Raw genomic sequence first — 27819 nt, 5'->3', positions numbered from 1 at the left:
AACCATTACTATATGAAAACAATGGTCAAAGTTTGTTACTTGCAGCCCCTCCACCGGGGACTGGGGGGGATTAAGTTGTCCCCAAAGATATAATTATTGGGTTATCGACTAAGTTGAACAGAACGGCTATCTCGAAATTTTTATCCGGTGACTTTGGGGAAAAATGTGTAAGGGAGGGGGCCTAGGTGCCCTCCAATTTTTGGGTCACTTAAAAATGGCACTAAAACTTTTCACTTCCGTTAGAATGAGCCCTCTAGCAACATTCTAGGACCACTGGGTCGATATGATCACCCCTGGGAAAAAGAAAAAGAAATAAAATAAACACGCATCCGTGATCTGTCTTCTGGCAAAAAAATACAATATTCCACATTTTTGTATATAGGATCTTGAAACTTTTACAGTAGAGTTCTCTGGTGCGCAGAATCTGACGGTGTGATCTTTGGTAAGATTTTATGACTCTTAGGGGATGTTTCTCCCTATTTTCTAAAATAAGACAAATTTTCTCAGGCTCGTAACTTCTAATGGGCAAGACAAATCTTGATGAAACTTATTTATTTAAAATCAGCATTAAATGCTATTCTTTTGATGTAACTATTGGTATCAAGATTCCATTTTTTAGAGTTTTAGTCGCTCCGATCAAACAGTTCGTTACCACCGTTGGAACCCGACATCAATCATGTCCCCCTTTTCAATAATAAAGCCTATATATATTTTAAGCCCAAAATTGAATTTCAAGATGCCCCAGCTTTCTGTAATGGTGTAATGGGTGGCTCTTTGAAAAGCTTGCACAATCACTACGTTGTACAAAGCTTGTGCAGTCACTACCTTTAAATTGTTTCACTAACCCAATAAAATTTTTAAAGGATGAATTTAAAACAGTGTTTAAGAATGATTGTTATCTCAGTTAGAATATTTTATGTCACTATCCTGACTTTACATTATCCTGACTTTAGTTTCATTAAGATCAACTAGTCTTGCTCCGAAAACCTCATCCCATCAACGTATCCTTGTTAAGATAGACTGTTCTACAAATGCCAATATGCCATCTCTTATTCCCTTCAATCAAGCTCCGGTATGTTCGACTAGTAGTGATCTGCGTCCCCCTCTATTAAGGTCAGTGACTTTTAATTCGAAAAATAGAATGCCGAATTTTCTCGTTATAAACTGCCAGTCATTGTGTAATAAAATGGAAGAATTTGAAGTTATCGTCCGTCAAAATAGTATCCCAGTTATCGCAGTTACAGAAACTTGGAATCTTGATAGGTTGTCAGGTCATATGGCAGGCTACGAAATTTTCCTGAGCATACGTGCTGATCGAGGTGAGCATAGACTAGGTGGAGGTGTTGCCTTGTACATACGGAAAGACATCCCTTGCAAATTATTACCGGAATTATTTGATCCAGCTCATGAAGTAATCTGGGCTATTTGCAAACCTAAATCTCTTCCCCGGCGCTTTTCTTGTATTATAGTCGCTTCAGTATATTACCCGGAAAGTGCAAGAAACCGGGGTGACTTGGTCTTCTACCTCCAAACGACTGTTGATCACCTGAGAAGTATATACAATAGCCCTGCTTTTATTATAGGAGGAGACTTTAACCAAACCAAGAAGAGTTGGTTATCATCTTGTTTGTCTTTAAAACAAGTAGTACACATACCCACCCACTCTTTGGGGGGCATATTGGACCTTATACTCACAAATTGTGATGATTTTTACTCCCCTCCCTTTTCTCTTGGTCCCGTTGGTATATCAGACCACAACGCAATTCTTTGGAAAGCAAGAGAGTCTTTACCAAAGCCCAAACTATCCCGTGTCACTGTTCGTCCTTGTACGGAGTCAGCCATCTATGAATACGGTCGATGGATTGGCACATATGACTTCCCCGAAGTGTACAATACCGGGCTCTTGGAAACTAAGGTATCCGATTTCAATGCCACGTTATACAGTCAATACCTAAAGATCTTTACAACAAAATCATTTGTTGTTAGTGAATACGACAAACCATGGATATCTCCAGCTATTAAATCACTAATAAAAGAGAGGTCTCGCCTCTACTCCCGTGGTGATATAATCAACGGCAAGAAATTGCGAAATCAAATAGTCTCTTTGGTAAAGAAAGCCAAAGCTCGGTATGGTCGTGAAACCATGCCCTCCCAATTACTTACTTCAGACCCCAAAAAGTGGCATAACGCTGTGAAAAAGGTGGCCGGCCAAGCTTTTGACAGCAGTGTAAAGATCAGCAATGATGGCGGGTCCTTAATCAGTGCAGAAGAAGTGAGTGAATTCTTCACCAAGATCTGTACTACCTATCCAACTATTACGGCTCATGAAAAGTCCACCATAATTGAAAAATGTGAGCCTGAAAACAACATAATAGTCAGTGAGTTTGATGTTTACACGGAATTACGGAAGATCAAACCGAATACATCTTCATACCCTGGTGAATTACCTGCCAAACTGCTACGTGAATATGCAGCCTTCATAGCATTACCACTGTCCAGCATCATTAACGAGTGTTTTGCTTCTGGCTTTTTCCCGTCACAGTGGAAAAGGGCCTATATTAGAATTATTCCAAAAAAGCGCGCCACTAGTGCATGCGACGATCTCCGCCCAATCTCACTTACACCTTGTTTGGCGAAAGTAACTGAGGCCTTTATACTCAAGTTTCTTCTGAAACAAATTTATGGGCGTATTGATAAATTCCAGTACGGTGGACTCCCCAAGCGCAGTACTACAATCTACCTAGTACGGATGTTTGACTGCGTCCTCCAATTGCTTAAAAAGGGTAGCTGTTTCGTCGACATTTGCGCAGTGGATTTCCGAAAGGCCTTTGACCTAATCCGCCACCGGACTGCAGGCATGAATCTCCAGGAAATGGGGGCCAAACGATGCATCCTTGGCCTTGTACTTGACTTCTTAACTGGCCGAAAACAAAAAGTCTTTGCACTCCACGAAAACGATTCGGATTCATCATGGTCAGATACTTTTTGCGGGGCCCCACAAGGCACAAAATTAGCTGGAATAATTTTCCTGGCTGTAATTAATTCCCTGCTTAATCATCACGACGACCGTTACAAGTTTGTAGATGATCTGTCCATAGTGCTCGCTTACCTGGTCGAAAACACTATCATAACAAAGCAGTTTTCAGACCAGTTATTTGATCAGCTAAAGACCGAATGCTCAAGTCATGATCTTACCATTAACGTAGCCAAGTCGAAGATAATTCGTTTCAACCCTCTGAAGCGGAATATAGATATGCCTCTAGTCCCTTTCCCGATTGTGAACGAAATAAAAATCTTAGGAGTAACTTTCACTAGTGACTGTAGTTTCAGTGCACATATTAATTTAACCGTCCACAAGGCTAATGCAAGCCTTCAGACACTTACCAAAATGAGGCGTTTTGGGTGTGATACTAAAAGCCTTCTCCATGCCTACACGTGTTATGTTCGCCCGTTGCTCGAGTACGCGTGCCCGGTGTGGGGTCCATCTGCTATCCGCACAGCGTACCTATTACGCGACATAGAGTGCGTCCAGAAAAGAGCAACAAGGATTATACTCCGTGACCGTGGCATACCCTACGATCAAGCCCTCGCTAAATTAAATTTATCTCCACTTAAAGTCCGGCTGGAACACCTTATTCACCAATTTGGAAAATTCATCCTAGCCAATAAGAGCCACCGATCACTACTACCCGAACCAGCCCCTCCCAATAGCCGAACTCGATTACGAAATAAACTTGTACCCCCTAAAGTACGAACCAATCGATACGCAAACTCATTTGTGCCTTTTTTCACATCAGCTTTTAATGCTGAGTTGTAGTGTGTGATTTTTGTTTAAATGTACGATTTTTGTGAAAAAACTGAATTTAGCTCTATGCTACGATAGTTTTTAAATATACCGATCTCTCTCTCTCTTTCTCTCTCTGCCCATGCGAAAAAATAGCGCTCCATGTTGTTCGAGATGGAGGACTGCAATTTTATAATGTAGGGTTTTGACTATGGTGATTCCAATGGGGCGGTTTTCATTTCAATGGCACACCAGTTTTGAGGGGTTTCAGGGTATAAGTTCGTCATCAGAATAAACTTTTACCAATAAGTAAGGGAAATAAAAATTACCATTTCTCGCTCTACAGTTAATTTTCATAACGCATTTTTACTAGGTTGCATATAGTTATTGTACCTTTCAACTATTCTAAGTAAAATGGATCTCTCAAAGTTTTGATCAAATGTCTCTAGGGGTTGAAGGGGAGTAGCTAAAAAGGGCATAGGATGTGACGGGTGGCTCACTACTCTTTTTCATAATTTAAAAAGGCATTAAAACTTTAAATTTCTAGTCAAATGAGTCTTAAAGGTGTCTACAACCACGCCTTCCTTGTGAATTAGCATTCGGAAAAGAAAAAATACATAAAAAATACACTGAAAACACGTCGCCCTAATTAGGCGGCATTATCATGCTGCTTATGTTACACATTATTGATTTCCTGAGCACAAAATTTAGCATTTGGCATTCTCGATTTCAGATACGTTTAACTATGTAGAGCTTTGATATTAACAAGCTGTTGCGTCGGCTTTAGACACAAGAAGACCCGATCCGGGCATCTAAGAGCCCACTTCAGTTTTCTAGTAGATAGATAAACTAAGAGTGTATCTGATTAATCCAAGAGTTGATTCCAAAATTCTAAACACACATCTAAAAGTTGATTGTGATTGCAGGGCTAATGTACTAGCGCAAATTTTGTATATTTGTATATATGTATGTATATGTATATATATATATATATATATATATATATATATATATATATATATATATATATATATATATATATATATATATATAGTATATATATATAGTATATATAGTATATATATACATATATATATATATATATATATATATATGTATATTTATATATATATATATATATATATATATATATATATATATATATATATATATATATATATATATATATATATATATATTTGTTTAAATGTATTTGTATAAATGTTTGTGGCAAAGAAATAAAGTATTAGCCTTATTGATTTGAAATTCGCTCACTTCACCAACAATTGTTGGTAAAACTGTTAAAGGTTGGTGCAATACTTCCCGTTGCTTTAGCAACGTAGATCTAATTTACTATAAAAAGGAAATATGTAATAAGTCTCAAGAATTCCTAAACTTAACAGTTTCTTGTTTTAGAAACTGAACAATGTCACATTTTAGCAGAGGCACCACGACTGTCGCGTCTTTGACTCGTCTTTGAATCGGATTTTAGGTTTCATTCCTTCATGTATAGTGATTTCTTTCTATTTTTAGCATAGTTTCTTAAATAAGCTAATTTATGGCCATTTTGAGTCTGAAATTCACTTTAGTTTTAAATTTGCTGTTAAATATTACAGGAGCTAAAACCGATTCTCACAAACTCACGGATATTGGTGCGACAGCTATCCACTTTTCGCCAAGGCGAGGTAAGGCCAGTTTTGCAAGCCAGCTCTAGAATAGTACCTTATTTTCATAGAAGATAAACAAACTCCAAAGTGATCAAGCAAAATCATCACAATTGATTACAGAAAGCACAATCAGCTTTTGGCTACTTTTGTTACTCGACTTTCGTGATACTAAAATGTATCTATCTGCATAAGACCGTGTCTATTTAGTTGGCTTTTCTGTCTTATGCAAATAAGTTTAGTTTTCTTTGTGGCTTTAGCAAGAAGGGGCTCCTGTTAATAAAGACACCGAGATAAAGCTTTTTATATTCAACCACCAAAGGAAATTGGAAAAAGGAAAAAGCAAGGAAAAGACAAGATTTTGACGTTTCAATTTCCCTTTGTTCTCCTTAGAAAAAGTTTTTGTCAATAAACTCCGCATGGCGAAGTAATTCTTTTTTTCGTATTACTGCGGACTTAGGAGAAAAATTACATAGCTATTGGTTCCTATTGAGTCTGATGGAAATTCAGATAAGAATCTTGCTAAATTTTTTCTTTGAATTGTCGCATTCAGCTTAACACGCTTTTAAATAGAAACTTAAATCTGTTTATTTATTAAATTTATATAGAAGCTATGAGAATATAGCATAAGCGATTAATTTAATTTAAAATTCACGTATGAGCCTTCTTCCTCAAACAGTGACAAACCTTGAGCTATATATAGCCAAGAAACCGTCATTTCGCTTTAGATTGTAGTAGAGATAGAATTATAAGTAAAAAAATTATAAGGTTTCCTAACATTAAAAAAATTAAGGTTTACCACAGCAAACTATTAGCACAAAATCGGGACCATATTTTCAAAATCTGGAATACAGAGTAGTTTCACTATATTTGGGCCTGTACTGCAAATTATCAAAGCCTGGACACAGATAAAATGAATCTTTAATTTAAGCTTGCACTTATGGTACGAGACTACGCTCCTCCAATAATTTACCATTGCATGTAGTTGAAACAACGGCAAAACTTGGGTCCAAAGTGGCTATCTTTTAAAATTTGGGTACGAAATTCTACATGATAGCCTCCTCCAAGCATGAACCACGTCTATAATTTCAATTTCACCTCTTCCTCCCAATTTCTATCAAATTTTCTTCTTTGCCCTTATTTTTTACTGAAGCTATCGAACTATTAATTAATCTAGCAATGTTTTATAAATTACCAAAGATGCCTTCAAAAACAAGCAAATTGGGAATTAGTTCAAGTGAAAAGGACCTCGATAAACTAAAAGATGTTAAAAACAACGAAAAACGAATCTTTGAAAATTGTAGTTTTAAGTCTTGAATAGCTTAAATTGGTTTAGCGTGGATTGAATTCTTTTCAAACATGTTTAACTTCTTGAAAAATTGAAAAACAGTCATTTTTTAAAAGTAGTTCAAATTTTAAAAGAAGAGCCCTGAAACTATAGGCTTATTTTTACATAAGTAAAAAAAATTCAAATTCTTTTTTTATAAAAACAAAATTAGTTATTTGGATATATTTTGGTAAATTTATGTTGTAAGACAGAAATCATAGGCAGTGCAATAGCGCTGCCTAAGTAAAGAGCGATGTGGGTATATTGTATTTTTTTTTTTTTTTTTTTTTTAGACCAGGGCACTTCGTATAGAAGAGTGGTCATAGAAACTTCAAAAAGGGCTCATTCAGTTGGAAGTTGAAAGGGCTGGTGCCTTTTTAATGGTCAAAAGTGATTGGAGGGCAATCACTAGCCTCCTCCTAGCCCATCATTTCCTCAAACACATCCAATCAAAATTTTGAGATAACCATTTTGTTAGGCGTAGATGAAAAACCTAGAATTTTGTCTTTGAGGACGAATCCCCCCGCCTTCAGACAAGGGGTGTATTTTATTCCTCAGGGGTATATAAGGTTTTTGAAGAAAGGATGTTCGCATAAACTTCGGAGGGGGCACATTGGATTAGTAATAAGAAGTTCTAGGGTCCTTTTTAATAGTAAAAGTACGTTGTATTTTTTACAGCCCCACAGGCCTGAGCGCTAGGATTGTAAGATATGCCTCGAGGGTGTATAACGTTTTTATGGAAAAAGTGGTCGTATAAACTTTGAAGGGGGCTCGTGGGACTGGAAATCAGAAGTTCTAGCGTTCTTTTTAAGAGTCAAAGTGATGGGAGGGCAGCCCCCTCCATGTCGTATTTTCCCAAATGCATCCGATAGAACCTTTGAGAAAGCCGTTTGTTCAAAAATAGTCCAAAGGTCGTATAAAAAGGCCTTTGGGGTTGACACAATCTCCAAGAGTTTAGGGGGAAGGGTTTTAAATTATTCCCCAGGGCTATATAAGGTTTTTATGGAAGGGGTGGTCGTGTGAGCTTTAGAAGAGGTTCATTTGGTTGGAAGTGTATAGTTCTAGTTCTCTTTTAAGAGTCAGACGTGATAGAGAGCAACTAGCCCACCCACTCCTGCCATCCTATTTTCCCGAAACGCATTCAATTGAAATTGGGGGACAGCCATTTTGTTACCAATGGTCTTTAGGGTGGAAACAACCTAAACAGCCCATGGGGAAGGGTTGTAAGTAATGCCCCGAGATATATAATTTTTTTTATGGAACGGGTGGTGATATAAACTTTGGATCGATGGAGCTCATTTGATTGGAAGTCGAAAGTTTGATGCCCTTTTTAAGAGTCTAAAGTGAATGGAGGGCAATCCATCTCTCCCCCCTCCAAGCCTTTCATTCCCCAAAGCACATTCAATCGAAACTTCTAGAGGGCGGTTTTGTTGCGCATTTTTAAAAGGTCTGGTAGTTATGTCTTCGTGGATGTAAACCTCCCCATAGTCCTAAAGGCAAGGGTTGTAAGTTAGGCAATTCATTCATCGTTTGCATATAGTATATATTATTGAAAAAGTTATGCACGTTTTAACTTTAATTTCTAAAAAAACGAAGGGCATTCAGGGGAGCCTTTCAGATAATGTTGAGGGGATTGTTGAACTAAATCAAAACACGTTGTGTGTATACAGATTTTCAAAAGGACGTAACTAAGGAATGACTGAGTATATTAATTTGGAAAATTCAGGAAATGATAAGGGAGATGATCAAAAAGGCAATATTTGCATGCTACCAATACTGCCACAACTACCAACACTACTATAGCCCCACCAATCCATTTACAATAATGAGGGGAAATTTGAACTCAATCGAAAGATGCTATGTGCATGCACATTGTCATAAAAGTGTATCTCAAGAATTGATTTGGATATTAAGCTGGAAATTTCAGAGAATGCTTAAAGGGGAAGATCATCTGACCAAAAGGCAATATACGCACACTACTGCTAATGCTACTTTTGGCGCTGCATTTACTACTACTACTACTACTTCTATTAGAGAGAGAGAGAATTTATTTAAAAAACAAAAAAATACAAAAAAAAGAAAAATTTTCCAAAAAGCCTTATGGCTTCTGCGGCCATTCTCGAAACTAAAAAACAAATTACTTATCAATGAATTCCCCTAAAAAACAAAAAACAAAACAAACACAAGCAAAAAGTCACCGCTTGATATCCTGTACTATACTAACCTAATATAACAAAACCATTAAGCACTATTTCCCTACTTTATACATATATAAGAAAAAAAAGATCATAGATCACAAATAATAAATTCAAAAACAATGGCTCCTAAACAACCCACTAAAAGTCGGGCTATCAGTCTTTTGAACTATATCATAAGGAAGGGACTTCCGTATAAAAGGAAGAAAATGGAGAATCGAAAATATAGACCTTCTAATCGGTTTTCTAATTGCTGACGAATTCTTTGTCTCATATTCAGGCTCATCTCAGTTCAAACACACTAACTAAACATTCAGGTGAATTTTTATGCAATATATCAAACATAAATAGAGCCTTATAAAGAATAAAAAGACCCGAAACTGGTAAAATATCATTTTTTTTTATAACTATCTTATAACTATTGTATGAATTCCTGAAAAGATTATTATACCTGTAATTTTCAAATTTTAGGTTTGGATTGGTCTATCAAGCAGTACTTGTCGGTCTATTTTACTCTCTGATATGCACTGTTTTGCTTTAAATTGGGAGTTGCTCTAGACACGAAAGTTTTAACTGGAAATTGAAAAGGGCTGCAGTACTTGTATGATAATAGCCCCTGCCGCTTAAGTTGTTCATTCATTTAACCATTATATAACCTTTTTTTAGTTAGTTTCTTTCAGCTTAGCGTGAGACAAGACAAAGAGAAGTAACAGAATAGATGGGAAATATATAATTTGGGCTGCGTATTTGCACATTAGGGAGGAGGGGATAAAATATTTGGAAAGCGTGAAGTTAGAAAACAATTCTTACTTCATAATACGTAGAATTATTGTACCTAACACATTAGGTATGCAGACTCGCTATAGTTATCCCCCCCAATGTGCAAATATGTAGCCTAAATTCATTTCTAAAGTATTATATTTTATCATACTTAGGTATATTTTATGAGGATTGAGGGTCAGAAAAACATATTAAAATAAAATTAAGTAGGAGCTATATCATACAAGTGTCAAGGCTCCTTTGCAAAAAAATTCTGGATGGTGTTGTGCAGAATTCTGACCAGACAGTCTTACTTCACCGACAAATGCTAGGTTGCAGTGCATAAATATTACGCATTTTAGGGATTTCAAATTTCTATTATGTCGACTCGTCTTCAGAAAAGAAAGAAAGAACTAAAAAGCGGCAAGGAAAACTTTGGAATTTCGAACTAGAAATAATAAATTATTTAATTCTATCGGTCGTTTCTTAATGGAGGATCTATGTGTAGAAGTTAAAGGAGACAATGGAGCCTATTATAAGGTACTTTGAAAGGTTTAGTGGTTTGTAAAAATCAGGCTCTTGCAGAATATTCCTCAACCCATGTACAAGCAAGGCTAAAGATAGCCTAACCTTACCTTATAAATTGCTGAGTTTCAAAGCTCATGTAAAATATGGCTAAGCTGCTGGTGAAATTCTAGATGGAAGGCCTTTCGCCACCTTGGAGCCAAAACAAGCTATGAGAATGAATAACCTATCAGGAATAAATTCAGAACCAAAATTTTACTTTGAGAAGCTGTTTTCAACATTCTGTCTCAACCTCTTCTCTCTGTCTGGGTTATAAAGGCCTAGAAGTTGCTTCTAGGTTTTATAGAAATAAAATATACTTTTCCTCCAATTTGCTTTGGTTTTAGCATAGGCTGCTTTTCATTGACTAGGATTTAGAAACATGGTTCCTTTAATTTGAGTAGAATTTGAAGTCATATACCTCTAGGATTTTTCCATAGACCTATTTGATATAGGCCTATTTTTCAAAGTCTTATCAGTCAGGATGAAACAAGTTTAGCCTATGAGGCTGAAAACACATTTTTGGAGTAGGGCCTAGTTTAGGTAGGCAACATATCTAATGGCTATTGTTCAGAAACAAACAGGCCAACAAATAAAAGTAGTAGGTAAATATTTTACTGTTCATGTTTTTGACTTACAAATAGAGTGAACATACCACTTAATACCTTTTTTTTATGCTTTTTCCAAATATAATAATCACCTTTGCTGCAAATGAATTTTACCCCCACCCAATATACACCAATTCAAGGTATATATTTGCACAATAGGGGAGGGGGGATTGTTGAAGTTTAAAATAACTCATCTACATCAGAAATGAACTTTGCCCTAACTATTAAATATAAACTTCAAGTAACCAAAAAATTGGATATAGAGTAGGAGATGTTTTGAGATGTCCAGAACTTTGAGTTAAAAGGTCTAATAACTATAACTTTGGAGATGATATAACCCTATATCTATAATTATAAAATCTATCCAATATTTATATAGAGTAGGCTATTTGTTTTTGAGAAGTATACATATTTTATTTTTTTTGGGGGGGAGGGGGTCAGGTGATAGGTTTTCTATGGGTATAATTCTTCACTGGGATAGAAGTTTCTGGGGATGGGGGCAAACTTTCCATGGGAAATATACAACAGAGTTAGAATTTTCTGGGGTATTTTTATGCTGGGGGGGATTTTCTAGGGGACAAACTCTACAGGAGAGACTTTCTATTGAGGAGGGAGGTCAAGGGTTTGTTTCCAGGGAAAATTTTTGCATAGGTAAGATTCTGGCAAGACCTGAAAAACAACCAGAAATTAAATAGAAAACAAGTTGTGTTTCTCCAAGTGAAATTATGTTACTATTTTTTGGACCAAATTATCTGTAAGAAATTTTCTGGGAGGAATTTGCAGCAAGGATGGAACTGTCCTGGGTAATTTCATGGGGGAGAGGGATTTTAAATGGATAGAGAGTGGATTTCCTGAGAATATTTGAAAAATGATCAGAAATTAAACAAAAAAACACTCCTGAAACATAAGGGTCATTTAATTAGTATCAGAACCTTTTTTTAAAAGTACTAAAAAATTTTGGGTACTCATGTATTATTCAGCACACACTCAATAAGTGAGGTTAGGTTAGGTATCTTCTGTCACTATGTGTTCCTTCTTGCAATGTTCCTTCACATAAGAGTAAAAGTCATGTTGTGTCCATTAACACACTGTTTTATTGTGGGCAACAACTGCTTATCCTGGAAAGATATACTTGCCTCTTGTTCAGTCTTAGGCAAATCTCCATTTCAAAATCCATGTTCAGACACTATCCTCTATCACAATGAATAGCAAACTAAATTAGGTTTTGTCTTTGTGACTATGAAACCAGTTTTTCTCATAAAATGTACGTGCATCTTAGTTTGTTTCATGAAAGACCCTAACTTTCCTTATTGAGTGTGTTCTGAATAATTCAATACCAAACTTTTTTAAAGTACTGAAGAGAAGGTATTGAGGAAAGAGCAGCTCTGTCCCCCCTCATATTGTATATACTTTCTGTTCATTTTAATGGTGCTCCTTACTTTCAGTAGAAAAAACTTGTCTTTTTTTATTTAATAACAAAGAAGAATGATGCCATTACAAGAAACAACACAATGAAGAAATGTGTAACCATTGCCTTAAATCAAACTGGCAATTGGATGAATCCTGTATTGAGCTCATATATATGGATATTTTGTATATGGTCAGATACCTAGTACTCCAACAGCTAAACACTACTTCAACAGTTAAACTGCTGTAAAACCCATAAATTGGATTGTTTCTAGTCTGTAGTGGAGCCTAATCTTGGATACAGGATCTTAAAGTTACAACAAAATATCTAAATCCCAGACAGATTTAATATTTGACAAGTATTATGAAGTAGAATAATTATATTTAAATAGCTTAGGTTGTAGAAATATTTTTTTTTAAATTTAGATATTGAAAAATATTAGTTTTGCAAGATTGTAGCATACCAGTTTCAACTGGCCTGGTCTAAACTATCAGCCAACCCAACTGTCTAAGCCTATACTCACTGTGTCCAAGTCTGTTGTTTATGTTTAGGAATGATATATTTTTATCTAGTTATATTTGTCTAAAATTAGGCATTGTTAGAATAATGGGAACCCTTCCAATTCACATGTATCATAGAATATACTTTGTTTACATATATCAACAACTTTGCAAGATAACCAAAAACTCCTCATCTAGAACATTCCTCTTTCAAAATATAATAATTGTTACTGTTGCACTTATGCCCCCACCCCATAACAAGGCCAGATATAACCATGAAGATGTATTTATCCATTGTTTTTCATTGCTGAAAATTACCATTGTATCTCTCTAAAATTGATAATTTATCCTTTGCCAACTTTATATTAGGCTATCAAATCATTAAAAATAACAAATGGATCAATATATTGTTTAAAACAGAAGGAAGCATGAAATTCCAATTGATAGAAACATTCTAAACATCAGACAATTAAGCTTTATGCTTATTATGTGTTCCTGTGATAACTTATGTTTAGTTTCATTCAAGAGAGGAGGCACATTATTATTGTAAAAACATATTTGGAATGAAAACTAATAGCAAAATTGATTGCAACACACTTTTATTATTATGCTGTTTCTTTCTCAGAAGTAGGGCTAATGCAGGGTCGTCCATAAAAAATAATTACAAACACATAATTATTAGAATTCTGTGCATATCTTAAAGCTATATTTGACCCTTAAGGGAGGGGGACTGGTTTACAATTGCAAAAGCAGTAATTATTGTATTTAGAAAGTATTGTAAACTATATTTGGAAACAGCTGTCGAAATTCATGCAAAAAGGATACAACCATGAATAATGTGGGCTATATCCAGTCACTAAAATGGCATAATTATTGCATTCCAAAAGAGCATTGAATAGAAAATTAAGTACTATAGATGTTAGTTTGCTATCTGATTTCTGTGTTATAAATTAAAATATTGGAACCAAAAATCTGAAATAAATAAAACCAGAGGTTCTCAATCTCATTTGGTCTACAGCTCCCATGAGCCCTAAAAAATTATATGTTTATTGTTAAATAATAGGTAAAGAAAACCTTATAAATTCTTCTTTTTCCAGAAACAAAAATTATTTATTTGAAATGTTTGCATAAATTTGTGCTTCAGTATAGAAATCAGATAGAAAATATACAACAATACAAATATAGCAACAATATTCAAATATACAATAGGAAAAATACACTGTATACCAATATTATACCATTCCCAATTCATTGTTTCTTTCAAATATGATATTCATCTGTGCTACAATTGTGTTATCATCAATGAATCAAAAGCTGGTAGACAAAGTATTTGTTCTATTGCTAGAAAGTGTGCTTTAAGGTGATTCAGGTAAATATAAAACATACTTCACAAATTAAAAGAAGATATGATGAACATGTAGATTATTGTGCCTTAATTGCCGCACACAAAAAGATCAAGCAGCCATTAAATACAGAAACAACTTGAGAATTGAATAGCCTTGCTCAATAATTTCACTGCAATGGCAGAGATGTGGCAGAAGTATATGCAGTGCAGACCATTCCTGTTCTAGGTTGATGCCAAGATCTACTGTTTTATGCCCGTTTGTTCAAGGAACACCAAACTGAAATAAATTACATTATTCTAATAGGCCTAGTGGCTGCACTGAAAATTTATAAGCAGTGAAAAAGAGGCAAGATGAAAGCAACTAAAGAGTTTTGATTACTCAGAGGGCACCATTTCCAGATCTTGATCAAATGAAAGACTATAAAGTTTGAAGTTTTCTTAATATAAACTCCCTGATCTTTTATGTATGTACTTGAGTTTATCTCAATGCACTTTGTATAGTACTTGACTGGATAAACACTATTTAACCCTAGACATTTACCTTGATTTATATGCATGAAGTTTTTAGCTTCCCAATTGGTTGATCAGGTCTTTAACCCCACATGGACTGTTATTAGACCTTGGGAAAATTCTGAATTTTATTCAAGTGATCCATTAGTTCTATCATTGAAAAAAAATGGTTTATTAGAAATATTGCTAAAAAAAAAATAATAGTAACTTCTTTGGTTTTCCTTGGTCAACAATCAACTCAATCTGACTTAGTAGACATGGAAAGGGTTGTCATGTATGGGGGGGGGGGCAATGTTTTGGTCATGCAGTAAAAAAAAATAAGTCAGTAAAATAGTTAAGCAAAGCACCATGATTTTTCCAACATTAAATAAAGGTTTTCCAGTTAAATAAAGACCATGAAAATACTGATATGTCATCTACAAAAAGTTTGAACTTGGTCAGTAAACACAGCAGTTTTACTTACTCCTGCCATGGGTTTACAGATGGTGCCACAATTTTCCATTTGGTTAAGTAAAGAGCCTTAACATAGTGGCATGGTATGTACTGAAATCTAAATCTTAGGTGGTAAAGTCAAAGAAAAGTCTATCAAAGACCGGGATAGAAGGAAAGCTGATATCACACAAAGGAAACTACAAGTATCGCACAAGACAATTTTGGCTGCAATAAAAAATCGTGGGATACAAGTTCATGGTGATTTAAGTATGGAGAGTCTTGACCCATGTCATCCAGCTGCTGTCAACAAAGGTGTACACTTGCAAGGAGAGACTCTAGTTTGGCCCATTTTATTTATGTATCCAGAATATGGGAAAACTGACTTTATTGCAGAGTTTCATGAAAATACCACATTTCAAGACCACTTGCAGGTTATTTTTGGTCCAGAATCTGAGCCAGCCCCTTGGGATGCTGAAAAGAAATATACAGTTGATAAATTGAGGGTATACTTTGAAGATAGGAAAATGAATACGCTTCTACATGTGCCTTTGATAAAACGGCTAAATGAAATACTGACGAACCAAAGATACTGCATCATTGCTGGAACACCTGGTTTTATTGTACTTGTTGAAGGTTCAAAATTTCAGGAGGAATTTATTAAGAAGTACTAGTTTTTTTTTTTATAAATTCAGCAGTTGACTTGTGCAGTGATTTTACATATTGTATTTAAAATGGAAATTATTCTGATTGTTGACAAAACAGTTGGTAAAAATGACCAGACAGTCAGTAAATTCCCCCCCCCCCCCCAACGTCTTGACTGGTAACAACCCTGGAAATAGGTACTTTTATGGAAATAGGAAACTGGAAATAGGCTTTTATGGTCATACACTGGACTCCAGACTCTCTTCCATATCTTCTGAAGGGCTCCTACTTTTATGCCAAGACATTGCACAAGCAGATGTATACAGTCCTGTAGCAACTTCAGACCAAAAGGCTTGCAGTACTATTGGTTCATTTGTTCTTGAAGTAAATGCTCTGATATCTGAATTGAAGAGTAGCCAGCTGTTACAGATGGCTGTATCAACAAGCGACCAAAAAAATTCATGTGCCATTTTTGCATCCAAAGTTGTGTTTGATGCATCTCTGTCAGCATGACTGCTTAGTCAATTGTTCTCATTTTGTCGTTGTTTTTCATTAACAATTTCTGGATGTGAAACTTAATCCTGGAATTTTTATTGGTTGATCCCCTTTCCTGCTTTTTCAGTTCACCATCTAAGAGGACAGGGCAACCCTTCAATTGGGCTTTGATCAATGCTCCAACAATTAGAAAATCTCAGTTTGAGCAAACTCATCAGCACCAGACTTTGGAAATAGTGATCAATACAGATCTTGTAATTGAATTGCTCACAAAAGAAGAAGCTATAGAACTCTCTGTTTCATGCCATTCTATTACCTGGCTCTTTGTTGTTGTCTGAAAGAGTTCAATTTCTTTGATAAACTTCAAAATCATGTATGAAACCTGAGAGACCTGCTTTTGCAAACACCTGTATTTCCTATTTAGTTGGTTTCTTTGGCAGATACTGCTGCAAAGCACTCCTCCCCTTAGAATGAATCATTTGATCATCTTTCAAATGTTGTTCTTTGGGATTAACTTCAAGAATCTTTAATTTAAGGTAACCTAGAAGTGGCTTGATTTTATTCTCTTGCTCCTTAGGTTTCTTAGCTTCATTATTGTCACAAAAATGAAGAAACCATTTAATTCTGTCAATCCCATCTTATCTGTAATTTGAGAGTATCTTATTCATGTGAGAGAAAGGTTGAATCCTTCAGTTTCATATACAAAAATATTGCTTTATTCAACATTTAGTGCAAGAAGCTCATTGTCAAAGAACTTTTGCATATGCCACAGAGGAGCTTCTAAGATTCTGAAACTGGGCAATACACTCCTTTCCAAATGAAATCTTACCTCTCAATCTCTGTCCAGTTATATTCTTTTCCACTTTCTTTTTTTTTGGGGAGGGGGAGCTATAGGTCTGTTGCCTCTGCTGTTCAGGTAGAAAAGGGGACTGTTGCTTAGTATACGTGAAATTCAGCTCCTTGGTTATCAAGAAGTTCCTTCAAAGCTGGAAACGGGATATTCAATGCTTTGACAATTATTACAAGACAAGTAAGAGAAAATCTCATCTGGAATTTCAATAATATACTTAGTAGCTTCAGCTGTATCAATTCTTATATTCTCCACTCTCTTTCTTAGTCTTGCATGAATCTCTTATATAAATATGCCACCTAAAATGAAATAAATATTCTCCTTATCTCTCTTTTAGCTTTAACACAATTCCACCCTGAATATTCTATTTGTCTCTCTTATAGCTTTAACACAATCCCACCCTAAGAAAGGAGAAAAAACCTACTCAATGGTTCATTTCATATAGTTTTATATTTTCTTAAAATTCAGTATTTTTGAACCAAGATTGTCCATTTTTGTATTTTTACAAGTAGCATGTAATATATTATTTTAAGCCTTTATGTCTAGTGCTCTTCTGATTTTTTTTTTTTTTTTTTTTTTGCAGGGTCATAAATCACAAGCATCAAATGAATAAAAAAAACTCTCTCATTTTTTTCTTCTTTTTTCCAATTCACTAGCTTAAACATTGCTTACATTTTTACTTCTTTCCATACTCCATCAGTTAAATGACACACTGGCCAGCCATTTGCTCATTGGGTTTTCAGAGAACATTAATGTACTGCACCATCTTTTTTCTGTCCAAAAGCAGTTTCAAAAGTTAATCATTTCTGGTCATAGATGGCAATCCATCCATTCAAAGTGACCATTGTTTTTCTTTAAATTTAAAAAGCTTTGTGTTAATCACATTTTGGATAGTTAAGGGTTAGTCATTTACGTATACACAAGATAAACAAAAATATCCTGACCTAAATAATCCTGATTGGGAGGGGGTGTGATTTTGAATTTTTTTTTATTTGACCAGTGTTGAATCTTGCTTTTCAATTGTTCTTTATTTTTTAGGCTTTCTTGACAGATGTTACTGATACAGAAATTGTAGTTGCATTTGAAAATGAGTAAGTATTGCTTTCAGTATTTAGTTTATTAGGTTATATTAGGAGATATTTGGTTCACAAATATTTCCTGAGGATATATTAAATAGTTTTATCTAACTTTAGTTTAGATACTTTTAACTATATATCTCCTTAGGAGATATGTAGTTTTTTGGAGATATTAGATTTTTAGGTTATATTTGGTTTATTAGATTATATTAGATTTATTTGGAGATTGAATCAATATTGTAAGAATTGAAAGAGTTTTTCTGATTCTTTAATCAATTTCACTGTGGAATTCAGCATTTTGTATAAAATGTCTGCATTATATAGTCTCTTTAATTCATATAAATATATTACTTGAACTCTTGTAGGCTGAGTAGTCAAATATCCAGTATTACTTGATTTACGGCCTTCTTATGAAATGGATCAGTTGAAAAATAAGTAAATGATTGCTTGATATTGCTTGTTTTTACCTTAAGGTGATGCGATATCTTCAAGAATCACCCTATTTTGTCCATTATAAACTTGTTTAGAATTTATTGGGTGGTGTTGACATAACTCATAGAGCTTAATTAAGAAGTCCAAATAAATGACAGAAAGCCAACATCTATTTATCCAAAATCTTGGGAAAAGCATTTAACCATTTGGCTTATTATTAGTTAATCTGGGAGATACAAAGGGGAAGGGTATGCTCAGGCAAGTGGCTTCTTGAGTTTTTGAAGCTTTTTCCTATCCAATGTAAAATCTTGTGTGCATACCTGGCCATAGTTAAGAATTTTTTATTTATATCTGAACAGATATCAAACCATGTTCAAAAGTGTGGTCTAAGCCTGCTTTCTAGGACTACAATGAAAGAAAGTTTGAGATGGCTAGGACACATTCTGCAGATGAACAATGACAGATTGCCAAAGATTGTCCTTCTCAGCCAACTGTCTAGGGCTAAACAGAAAGCAAGTTGTCTGCAGTTGGGGTGGGAGGATGTCATAAAGAAAAATTTAAGGGAAATAGTATTTCCTGGGGGGTGTAAAGAGGCTTTGAATAGATTGGGATGGAGGAGAAGCGTGCGTAGCTGTGTTGGCCTCAGGCGCCTTGGTGCTGTGGTGAGTTGTTAGTAGTGATAGTAGTAGTTCCTAATTAGCCATGAGTCACATTTATTGCATGTGGAGGAAGTGCCTTTTATCAGTTAAGAAACATTTGGAGAAGTGGCATCGTCTTTTTGAAGCGGAAATTGAGGCCGTTTAAGAGTAATGTCCTGTCAGTGCTAATGTATGGTTCTGAAAAGCTGGATGCTGGCCAAACAGCTAGAGAAAAGAATCCAAATTGTCTTCAATGGATTATCAGAACTGATTGGAGGGACAAAATTACCAACTCGTTCATTAGAGAGAAGACTAAACAGCCACTTGTTATTGGTAAAATCATAAGCAGACCATGACAATTTTGGGGACACATGGTTAGAATGGGCAGTAATGGCCTGCCTGATGATGTTTGGTGTTGGACTCCACCAGGAGTTTGATGGCACAGATGACAGAAGGCTACACTTGGATGATGCCTAGAAAATGATGCAGTGCTCTCAAGAACATCCCTTGATGATCTTTGGCCAAAGATGCTGGAGAGGTCATCTTAGAGAGGCGTTGTTGCCAACCAGCGTGTGAAGTCCTAAGTCTAAGTAAATAAATAATTTGACATAATGCTTCATGTGCATTGCTGTATGCTCATCTTGCACATTAGGTTATTGGGTCTCAGAGAGTTATGAGTAATAACTTTATTTGGGCATAAAGAAAGGCATAGTGTATTTACAAAATGTTGAATTACGCAGTGGAATCAATTCAGGAATAGGAAAATTTGCTCCATTTTGGGTACAATCCTGATCCTTTGAAAACCACAATTTCCATGATTCCAATTCATCACTAGTTATAATATTTTAAATGCTTGAGTAGAATATGCTTTTGGGTCATTCTATATAAGATCAGCTAGGGTATGATATCTATAGTCTTAGATTTTAAAGAGATGGTGTAGGTTTATACCTTCCTGAGCATATGCAACCATGAATGTTTTTTGCATAGCTTTTTGGTTTTACAGGAATTCCAAAATTTGAATTTTGTATCATAGAAAACAAATACTAAAGCTTTGTTTACTTATAAAATCTCTTCACAAAATCTGCCTTGTTAACTCTGAAATTAGTTTTCTTATTGATAAATGAGAAATACAAAAAAAAATTAATCACCCAAATAAGTCAGAACAAATTGTGCTAATTTTTTTATGTCAATGTTTGAGTTTTAGGCTTATATTGTTTTCTAGAGTCTGTTCTAGATTATGGAAACAATAAACTGAGTGGGGGCCTTATCTAGGCCTATTGATTCCATATTTTTCCTTTATTGGGTCTTTCTGCTTCATTGGCTTGGTTCACAATTCAGACTTCAGCGTTTAAAAAAAAAAACTTCAAGTATTGTTGTATACTTCAAAATTTAAGCCTTAAATAGAACAAAAGCAAGGGCAAAGAGTATGGGTAACTTAAAAGAGTAGAAGCTGTTGCTAGTGTCTACAAAACAAACAGTCAAGGCCATCTAGAATTTGGTAACACGTAGCATTATTTCAAGCTTTGTAATCATTCTTGTGTAAGGAGCTGAGATCAGATACTTATTGCCACCCTAATTTTACCTATTATACTAGTTAAATTAATTATTCTCATTATTACACTGAAAAAAAAACAAAACAAGTTTAGCCCCAAGCTAGATGATGCTGATAGTCTTTTTGTCATCACTAGTGCCAGTTCTCACTCTTATAAGTTACCCATTCTTTTTGAGCAAGGGGTAAAAGGTATCTCTAAAGCTGTTATATGAGAGGAATAAAGAGATAATCTTCTTGAGATTTGTTTTGATGTCCAATCTCTCAGAATGCAGTATCACAAGGAGCATAAAACCATAGGGCTATAGATAGTATCTAAGTTTTTTTCATGAGAAGGTGAAGGAATCATTTGCCTCTGTGCCACCACCCCAACTAAGCACTATGAATCATGTAATATAAATAGTATAATCATAATATAGATGATGTAATATAAAAATTTTCCAATTATATTCTCAAGATTAATGTATTTTTGGAAAGCCTGATGTGACTAAATTTTAAGATTTTCATGGTTGGCAGGCTGACAGGAATCGGTTGATGAGTTTCACTTTGTTGGGTGGGAGATGGTTAAAAACCTTAAGTCAGGTGAATTATATTGACCATAGCATATACTAAAATCAGACTGAGTTCAGGGACATGGTATATAAAATGTTTATTTAGTCATAAAAGTAAGTAATTTAATCAAAGAAAGTTGCAAAATTTGAATGATTGTATTTCACCAATTGTCTTTTATGCTTTATGAAAAATAATTGGCATATTTTTCGCTTTGTAATTTCAACAAAACTCGTTCTATAAAATTTGATTAATCTTTCTGAAAAGCATTTTAATTTTTTTAGCAATAGCACAAAAACTGCTTCCCTTGTCATCATTCATATATGTATTTGTGACTAGTACCTTCGAGGTTTGAGCCCCTGTGTATTTGCTTAAAGCTAAATAGTTTTTGTTCAAATGATATGGTCCTGGTCATATTTACAATGAGGAAAATTCAGGACATTGCCAAAGGACACTACAATTTAGGGTGCCAAATGGCGGCAAATATTTTGTTTATTAGAATTTTCAGAAACAGTTGATCATTTCAATTGAGATTGATACACACTATTTTCACTTTGAAGTGATCTTTTTCTTTTATAAGTTTGATCAGTATTGAATAAATTTCTCACGTCAGTTTAACGCTTACAATTCTTTTGACTGACTATAAACTTTTTTGTAAGAAATTATAAATTAGGGTGCCAAAAAAATCTGACCTATGGGTGATACAAAGTCAAATCTGGCTCTTAACATGATATTTATTAACTCTAAAACTCCTATTGACCATGGTTAGTGCAAAAACAGAGCAAAATAGGTGATTATTTTCAAATGAAAAAAAGGAAAAAATAACTTAAAGAAAATGATTTCTGTGTACCATTCCGATAACACCCAACCTCATTCAATGTTCCTTTTCTCAAGAAAAATGTCTGTACTGTAATTTATCATCAATCCATTCCTTCTTTTCAAACCAATCTGGAAAATTTTTCTCCTGCCATTCAACTTCTTACAAAGTCCCAAATACAAAATGATAAATCATTATTGCCTTCTCACAAAATGAAGATCTGATTTGCCCAGCTAGTCTCCACATATTTTATCATATATCTAAATGGTAAATGTGTTCCTGCTACTGGTTGACCCACGTCAATTCTACTCTAATAAGCCTCATCTTAAATTAAACTTCATCTTCTCATTCTTCCTTGATAGCTCCTTGTGAAGGGTTTGTAAGGCCTAGATACCCAGATTTTCCCAAGGGTTTGCACTGGAAATGACATGTGGACCTGAGCAAATCAGCTGCTGAATCAAAAGACGTAACTTCTCTTATAATTTTTAATTAGGAACTTCAAATAATTTGCACTGAAAAAAGGGCCTTTTTATTGGTAAGTTTTTTAGCCATGACAAACTAGAAGTATCATAACTGTAAGCTAGAAGTCTAATGCTTGTTAGGTTCTGTCATTTAAATATACTTGGGGATGGAATTTTCTTAACGAGGTTTTTTATTTATCACGTTAATTTGAACAAACATAGTATTTCTCTCAATTACGCCTGTAGTTTGGTTTATTTCAAATTATATAGGTTTCATAGTTTCCGTTTACCACAAATCCAATTTGTAAGTCAAAAAATTAATCTTTATATGAGATATAAAGTGGGGGGGAGGATTTAAGTTGCATCCATTCTAAAAGGTAGGGCTTTGTGAACCTGAATAGCAACTGCGGGCTTAAAAGCATCTTCTCTCAAGGCAGGAAACATCTGCACCCTGTGAGCTCGGGAGCCACACCACTCAGAAAGAATAATATTTCTGAGCCTGGATAAGGAATCAGACCTTAAGAACGTAAGCACTATTAATCCAATATGAGATAATGTCCTTTTGTGACCCCTCTTTGAAATTTTTCAGGTTTATTTTAATCAGCCATATTTAGCAGAAAAGCACCATTTATATAAAATTCAAGTTTATATGTAATAAGACAGCTATATGGCTTTTTCAAAACTAAAAGAGTTCTACTGCAGGACATTTGTCTCAGTGACGCTCATCTTCTGGAACAGTTGCCAAGGTTTTATATTATATGGAATTAAATTCTTCTAAAATAAAATTAAATCTACTGAAATCAAACAGTTTGTGGTTATGGAGTGAAACTAAGGAGAAATGCGGCTCAATAGTCACAAACTTTAAGAAACCGAGTCTTGATAATAATAGATACATCAGACGAAGGAAATTTTAATGCTTATTCAAAATACATAAAATCCATGAAGTTTAATGTTACTCTTCAAAATTTATTAGCTTGACAAAATTGGCCTAATTTTAAAAAGGGGGAGAAATATCCCTTACACATTAAGTGATCAAAATGAAAATCACACCATGAGATTCAGAATATTAGAGAACTTTACTTTAGAGGTTTCAAGTTTCTATATACAAAAATGTGATTTGGAATTTTTTGCCAGAAGCAAGATCATGGATGCTTCTTTTTGGGGTGGCTGATCGTATCAAACCAGCGATCCTAGAAAATTGGGAGAGGGCTCATTTGATCAGAATTTGGAAGTTCTAGTGCTCTTTTTAAGTGACCCAAATATTGGAGGGCAGCTCCCTCCCACCCCACTTTTTTACCCAAAATTGTCTGACCAAAATTTTGAGATAGCCATTTTCTTCAGCATGGTCGAAAGATCTAATAACTGTGTCTTTGAAAATGACTTGACTCCCCACAGCCCCTGAGGGAAGGGCTGCCCGTTGCTTACGTATAATATTGGCTATTGCGAAGTATAAAGATATTTTCAGGGGGGTATTTCTGTTAGGAGTGCTTACGTGGGAGGATCTTTTAATGGAAGAGTTTTTGTGGGGGAAGGGAATTTTCTATGGGAGAGGGAGCTGGATTTTCCAGCATTAATGAAAAAATTTTCACAAATTGAGTCTAAAAAAGAAATTTGTTTTGCCTGAAAGTTAGGAGCAACATTAAAACTTAGAACAAACAGAGAGTATTACGTATATGAAAGGGTATGCCCCTCCTCAGTATATCGCTCTTTACGTTAAAGTGTTTTTTGAATTTGTAAAAATGTTATTAATCTAATTAAACGGTCCTTGTGTATCAGGAGTCATTCTTAAATAATTGGAACGAAAAGTCAAACTTTAGCGCAAAGAGCGAGCTACTGAATAGGGGGCAACCGCCTCATATACGTAACAATTTCTGTTCGTTTTAAGTTTTAATGTTGCTCCTTACTTTCAGTTGAAAAAACTTGTTTTTTATTTAATCTACTAAAATAGAACTGAAGTAAATCTACGTATTTCCTTGAACAGTTGTCAAGGTTCTGCATTATGTACGAAATATTGCCAGGGTTTGCCTTGTCTTCCAATAAGAATTTGCTTAGATTTGTCAATGTTAAAGCTCAATCTTAATAACTTTCATACTTCAGTTCAACTAAAAAGATTGACTAAGTTTATCACATGCAACTTGGCAATCAAGCTGCATGCAGTCAACCTTCAAGAGAAATTCCTGCTCTGGATCGCTGATTTTCTTCGCCTGCAATCTAAAGTTTGTTCAGTTATTTGATGGTTCGGGTATCCATATTCTGTTCTCCTTAAAATAAGTTTTGAGTTGGGTGCCTCAGGGAAGTGTATTGCGTTCTAGATTATTTAATGTCTTTATCAATGATGATCCTTCTAGAATCAGAAGTAAACTAACGCTCTACACCAATGACTTGAAGCTTCTCGGACCATGCTCTTCATTTGAAGATCACACTCTTTTGCAGAATAATCTTGATTTGCTTGGTCAGCTGGCTGAGGCTTGGCTTCTTAAATATTATGTTACCATATGCCATATCCTTCACTTGACGCAAAAAAAAAAAAAAATCCTTGTCACTCTTATTTTCTTTCTGACCATCCAATCCCTTCTGTAAATGATGAGCGAGGTCTGGGCATAAATATTGACAATTAAAATTCAGCACACATGCTAAGAAGTCTGCTGCTGGTGCTAGTTCAACTCTGGGGTAGATCAAGGGAGCTCTTTCTACTCGCTCCCCCAAAGTCATTAGTTTTGTGGACAAAGGGCTAGTCTAACCCAAGCTTGAAGCTAAAATGTTTGTAGTCTCCCAGTATTATAAGAATGACATTAAGGTTCTGGAAGAAGTGCCTCTAAAACAGTACCTGGCATACAGTAACTATGTCACCCTGCAAGACTAAACTGAAAATCCCAACTAAACTGATTATCTGAAACTAAACTAATAAATCGATTTCTAAAGTGAAAGTCCCAAGACTTGCGTACAGGAGAAGAAGAGTTGCCAATCTAACCCACTAATATGTCAAAACCAAAAACTCTTCCAGCATTTTTTTCCTGTTATTGTTTCTAGTTTAGAAACGAGAGGTCGTTGGCTGCCACTCGTAAAGTGGTCTACCCCAACCTGAGTCTACACTCAATTCTTTTTCTCAAAATCTATCCATGATTGGAACAAACCGTTTTGAAGATACAGTTACTGCAAATTGTGTTGAAATTTTTTAAATGAAGGGTGGATGCTGAGTGGTCCTCAAAGGAGTGGTAGTTCGGCTGGGAAGCAACCGGTCATCCAACTACACCTGATTACTAAACAGCACTGAAAACATCTTATCGATAATAGACTCTGGAGCTTCACAAGGGAAATTCTTTGATGGCACCAAGGTGCAATTTAAGGTAATCAGGGTAAGTTAGTATAGAAGCTATCGTAAGATGTTGAAGCTGGACCCATCATCTTTAAGACATCGAAATGGAGGCTAATTTTTCTACTTAGAATATAAGAAAGATTTGGTTTACATTGAAGAGTGTGGAACCTGGAATGGTTCCTAAGAGAACACTTTTGTCTACTTTTGCAGCCTCAGAACAGGAAACTTGACGTTCCATCCAAGAATTCTGACCTTCTGTTTAATGTGCTAAGGATACCAACATTTACTAAAAAAAAAAATCTATCTTTACATAAACCAAGAGTTTAGTTGCAGAGGTAATGATGGCAAACTGTGATAAAAGCTTTGGTAAAGTATATCAGTAAAAATCCATACGGGTGCCATCTAGTAGCTCAGTGATGCTACTGTACATATATATTGAACACGCTATGTTTATTCACTACAATAACTTTTAAGATTAGTTGCAATTGAATGCTTTGGTACTGAAACCACTTTATTGTCACTAAGGTACTTAAAGATGGTGTTACTAAGTCTTCCTTCTTAGATTTAGGGAGCTACTGGAATTATGCCACCATTGTGGATGGGAATACTATGCATATCTTGCCAATCGTGATGTATTTTTAATGCTGTATTACTAATGCTTTACGGACTTCATTCAGAGTCCTAAACAAACTTCGTCATGTCTTATTGCTTTGTTGGAATAATTTTTGTAGCCATGGCTCTTCTTCGGAAAAACAGCAGTTGGAGTCTAAAAACAGTCTCCTTTCGGCTTCATAAAAAAAAATTGCTTCAAATATTCTTATTCCTCTTTCCAATTACAGTTCGAATTAATGAAAATGAAGGAGGTTTCAGGTTAAAGTCAACCATGCTAAACTTTATCTTTCCACCTTAATAAACAAACAATATCCCGGACTGATATTGTTTCTTCATTTCCTTGCAGCTTGATGTTAGTTCACTTGTCTGGGGCATTATTTTTACCCATGAAAAACTATTTCTTGTTTTATTTGCTGACTTGGCAATACTGTTGCAGCTAAAGATGAAGTGTTATGAAGTCATAGGGTCTCAATATTGGGTTCAAATATGGTTTATTGAATGGCATTTGACTTTGGTGGATGTATTCAGGCAAGTCGCCTAATATCGGTAGGAGCGAGTACCACAAGGGAGGGAAATCTAGAGCATCGTATCTTTTTATAATATAATGGTGTTACTAATGAAGAGCACAGCTATTATGCCTTGCTTTTTTTTTACATTAGGTAATTCTCTTTCTTCTGCTCCATCTTAACAGGGAGTTCTACCAATTTTCATCTGGTTTATATTTTGTTCATTATGTTTCCTTGAGAAATTTCCTCTTCAATTTCATTAGTAATGAAGACATATAATCATGGTTAGTGCTTCCTTATAGTTCTGATATGAGCTTAGTCATAACGATGAGAACTTGTTTAAATTAATTTTTTGATTCTGGAAATTCTGCAAAAATCAATAAGAATTTCCTACTTCTAATTTATCTCTAATTAAAATGTAATTAAAATTTCGAAAGCTAATTAAAACAATTAGAACTAATAAACTTCACTCCTGAATGTTTATTTGTTGTCTGTATACACTTCTGCTATAAAATTGGCTTATGTCTTATCACTTGCTTTTACCTTGAACTGTATCTTCGATGGATCCATTGCACTAATAGTGTATTCTTAAATTTTTACTGTTCTCAACAGGTTGACTGTGAGCTAGTTATTATTATTTTTTTATTTTTTAGCTGGCAGCCGGAAAGCAGATTTGCATTCGCAAGGTCGCGCCTACCTCCTCTCAAAGACACCGCTGGTGCTGCGCCTTCATATGCTGAAGCACAAGAAATTGAGGTTTATTCCAGGGCAAATGATCAA

At 35.0% G+C, this 27819-nt stretch overlaps 2 protein-coding genes across 2 annotated transcripts; both read left to right on the top strand.

The window, feature by feature from the left end:
* Positions 1–1186: 1186 nt before the first annotated feature.
* On the top strand, positions 1187–9511 carry LOC136036800 (uncharacterized). Its single transcript, XM_065719130.1, has 2 exons — positions 1187–2973; positions 9442–9511. The coding sequence occupies exons 1-2, from the start codon at positions 1187–1189 to the stop codon at positions 9509–9511; spliced, it is 1857 nt and encodes a 618-aa protein (XP_065575202.1).
* A 5854-nt stretch (positions 9512–15365) lies between these two features.
* LOC136036798 (tetratricopeptide repeat protein 4-like) lies at positions 15366–15767 on the top strand. The gene has a single exon (XM_065719129.1). The coding sequence runs from the start codon at positions 15366–15368 to the stop codon at positions 15765–15767; it is 402 nt and encodes a 133-aa protein (XP_065575201.1).
* Positions 15768–27819: the final 12052 nt, after the last annotated feature.

This window comes from Artemia franciscana, chromosome 16, assembly GCF_032884065.1.
Source record: "Artemia franciscana chromosome 16, ASM3288406v1, whole genome shotgun sequence".
NCBI classification, from domain to species: Eukaryota; Metazoa; Arthropoda; class Branchiopoda; order Anostraca; family Artemiidae; genus Artemia; species Artemia franciscana.
This window is presented reverse-complemented; position numbering and strand designations above follow the sequence as displayed.

Excerpts from the sequence above, each read along its gene's own strand:
- LOC136036800 (XM_065719130.1), top strand. The coding sequence starts at position 1,187 with ATGGAAGAATTTGAAGTTATCGTCCGTCAAAATAGTATCCCAGTTATC. Across the intron at positions 2,974-9,441 it reads AACGATTCGGATTCATCATG|GTTTGGATTGGTCTATCAAG; the intron begins GTCAGATACTTT and ends TTCAAATTTTAG.
- LOC136036798 (XM_065719129.1), top strand. The coding sequence starts at position 15,366 with ATGGAGAGTCTTGACCCATGTCATCCAGCTGCTGTCAACAAAGGTGTA.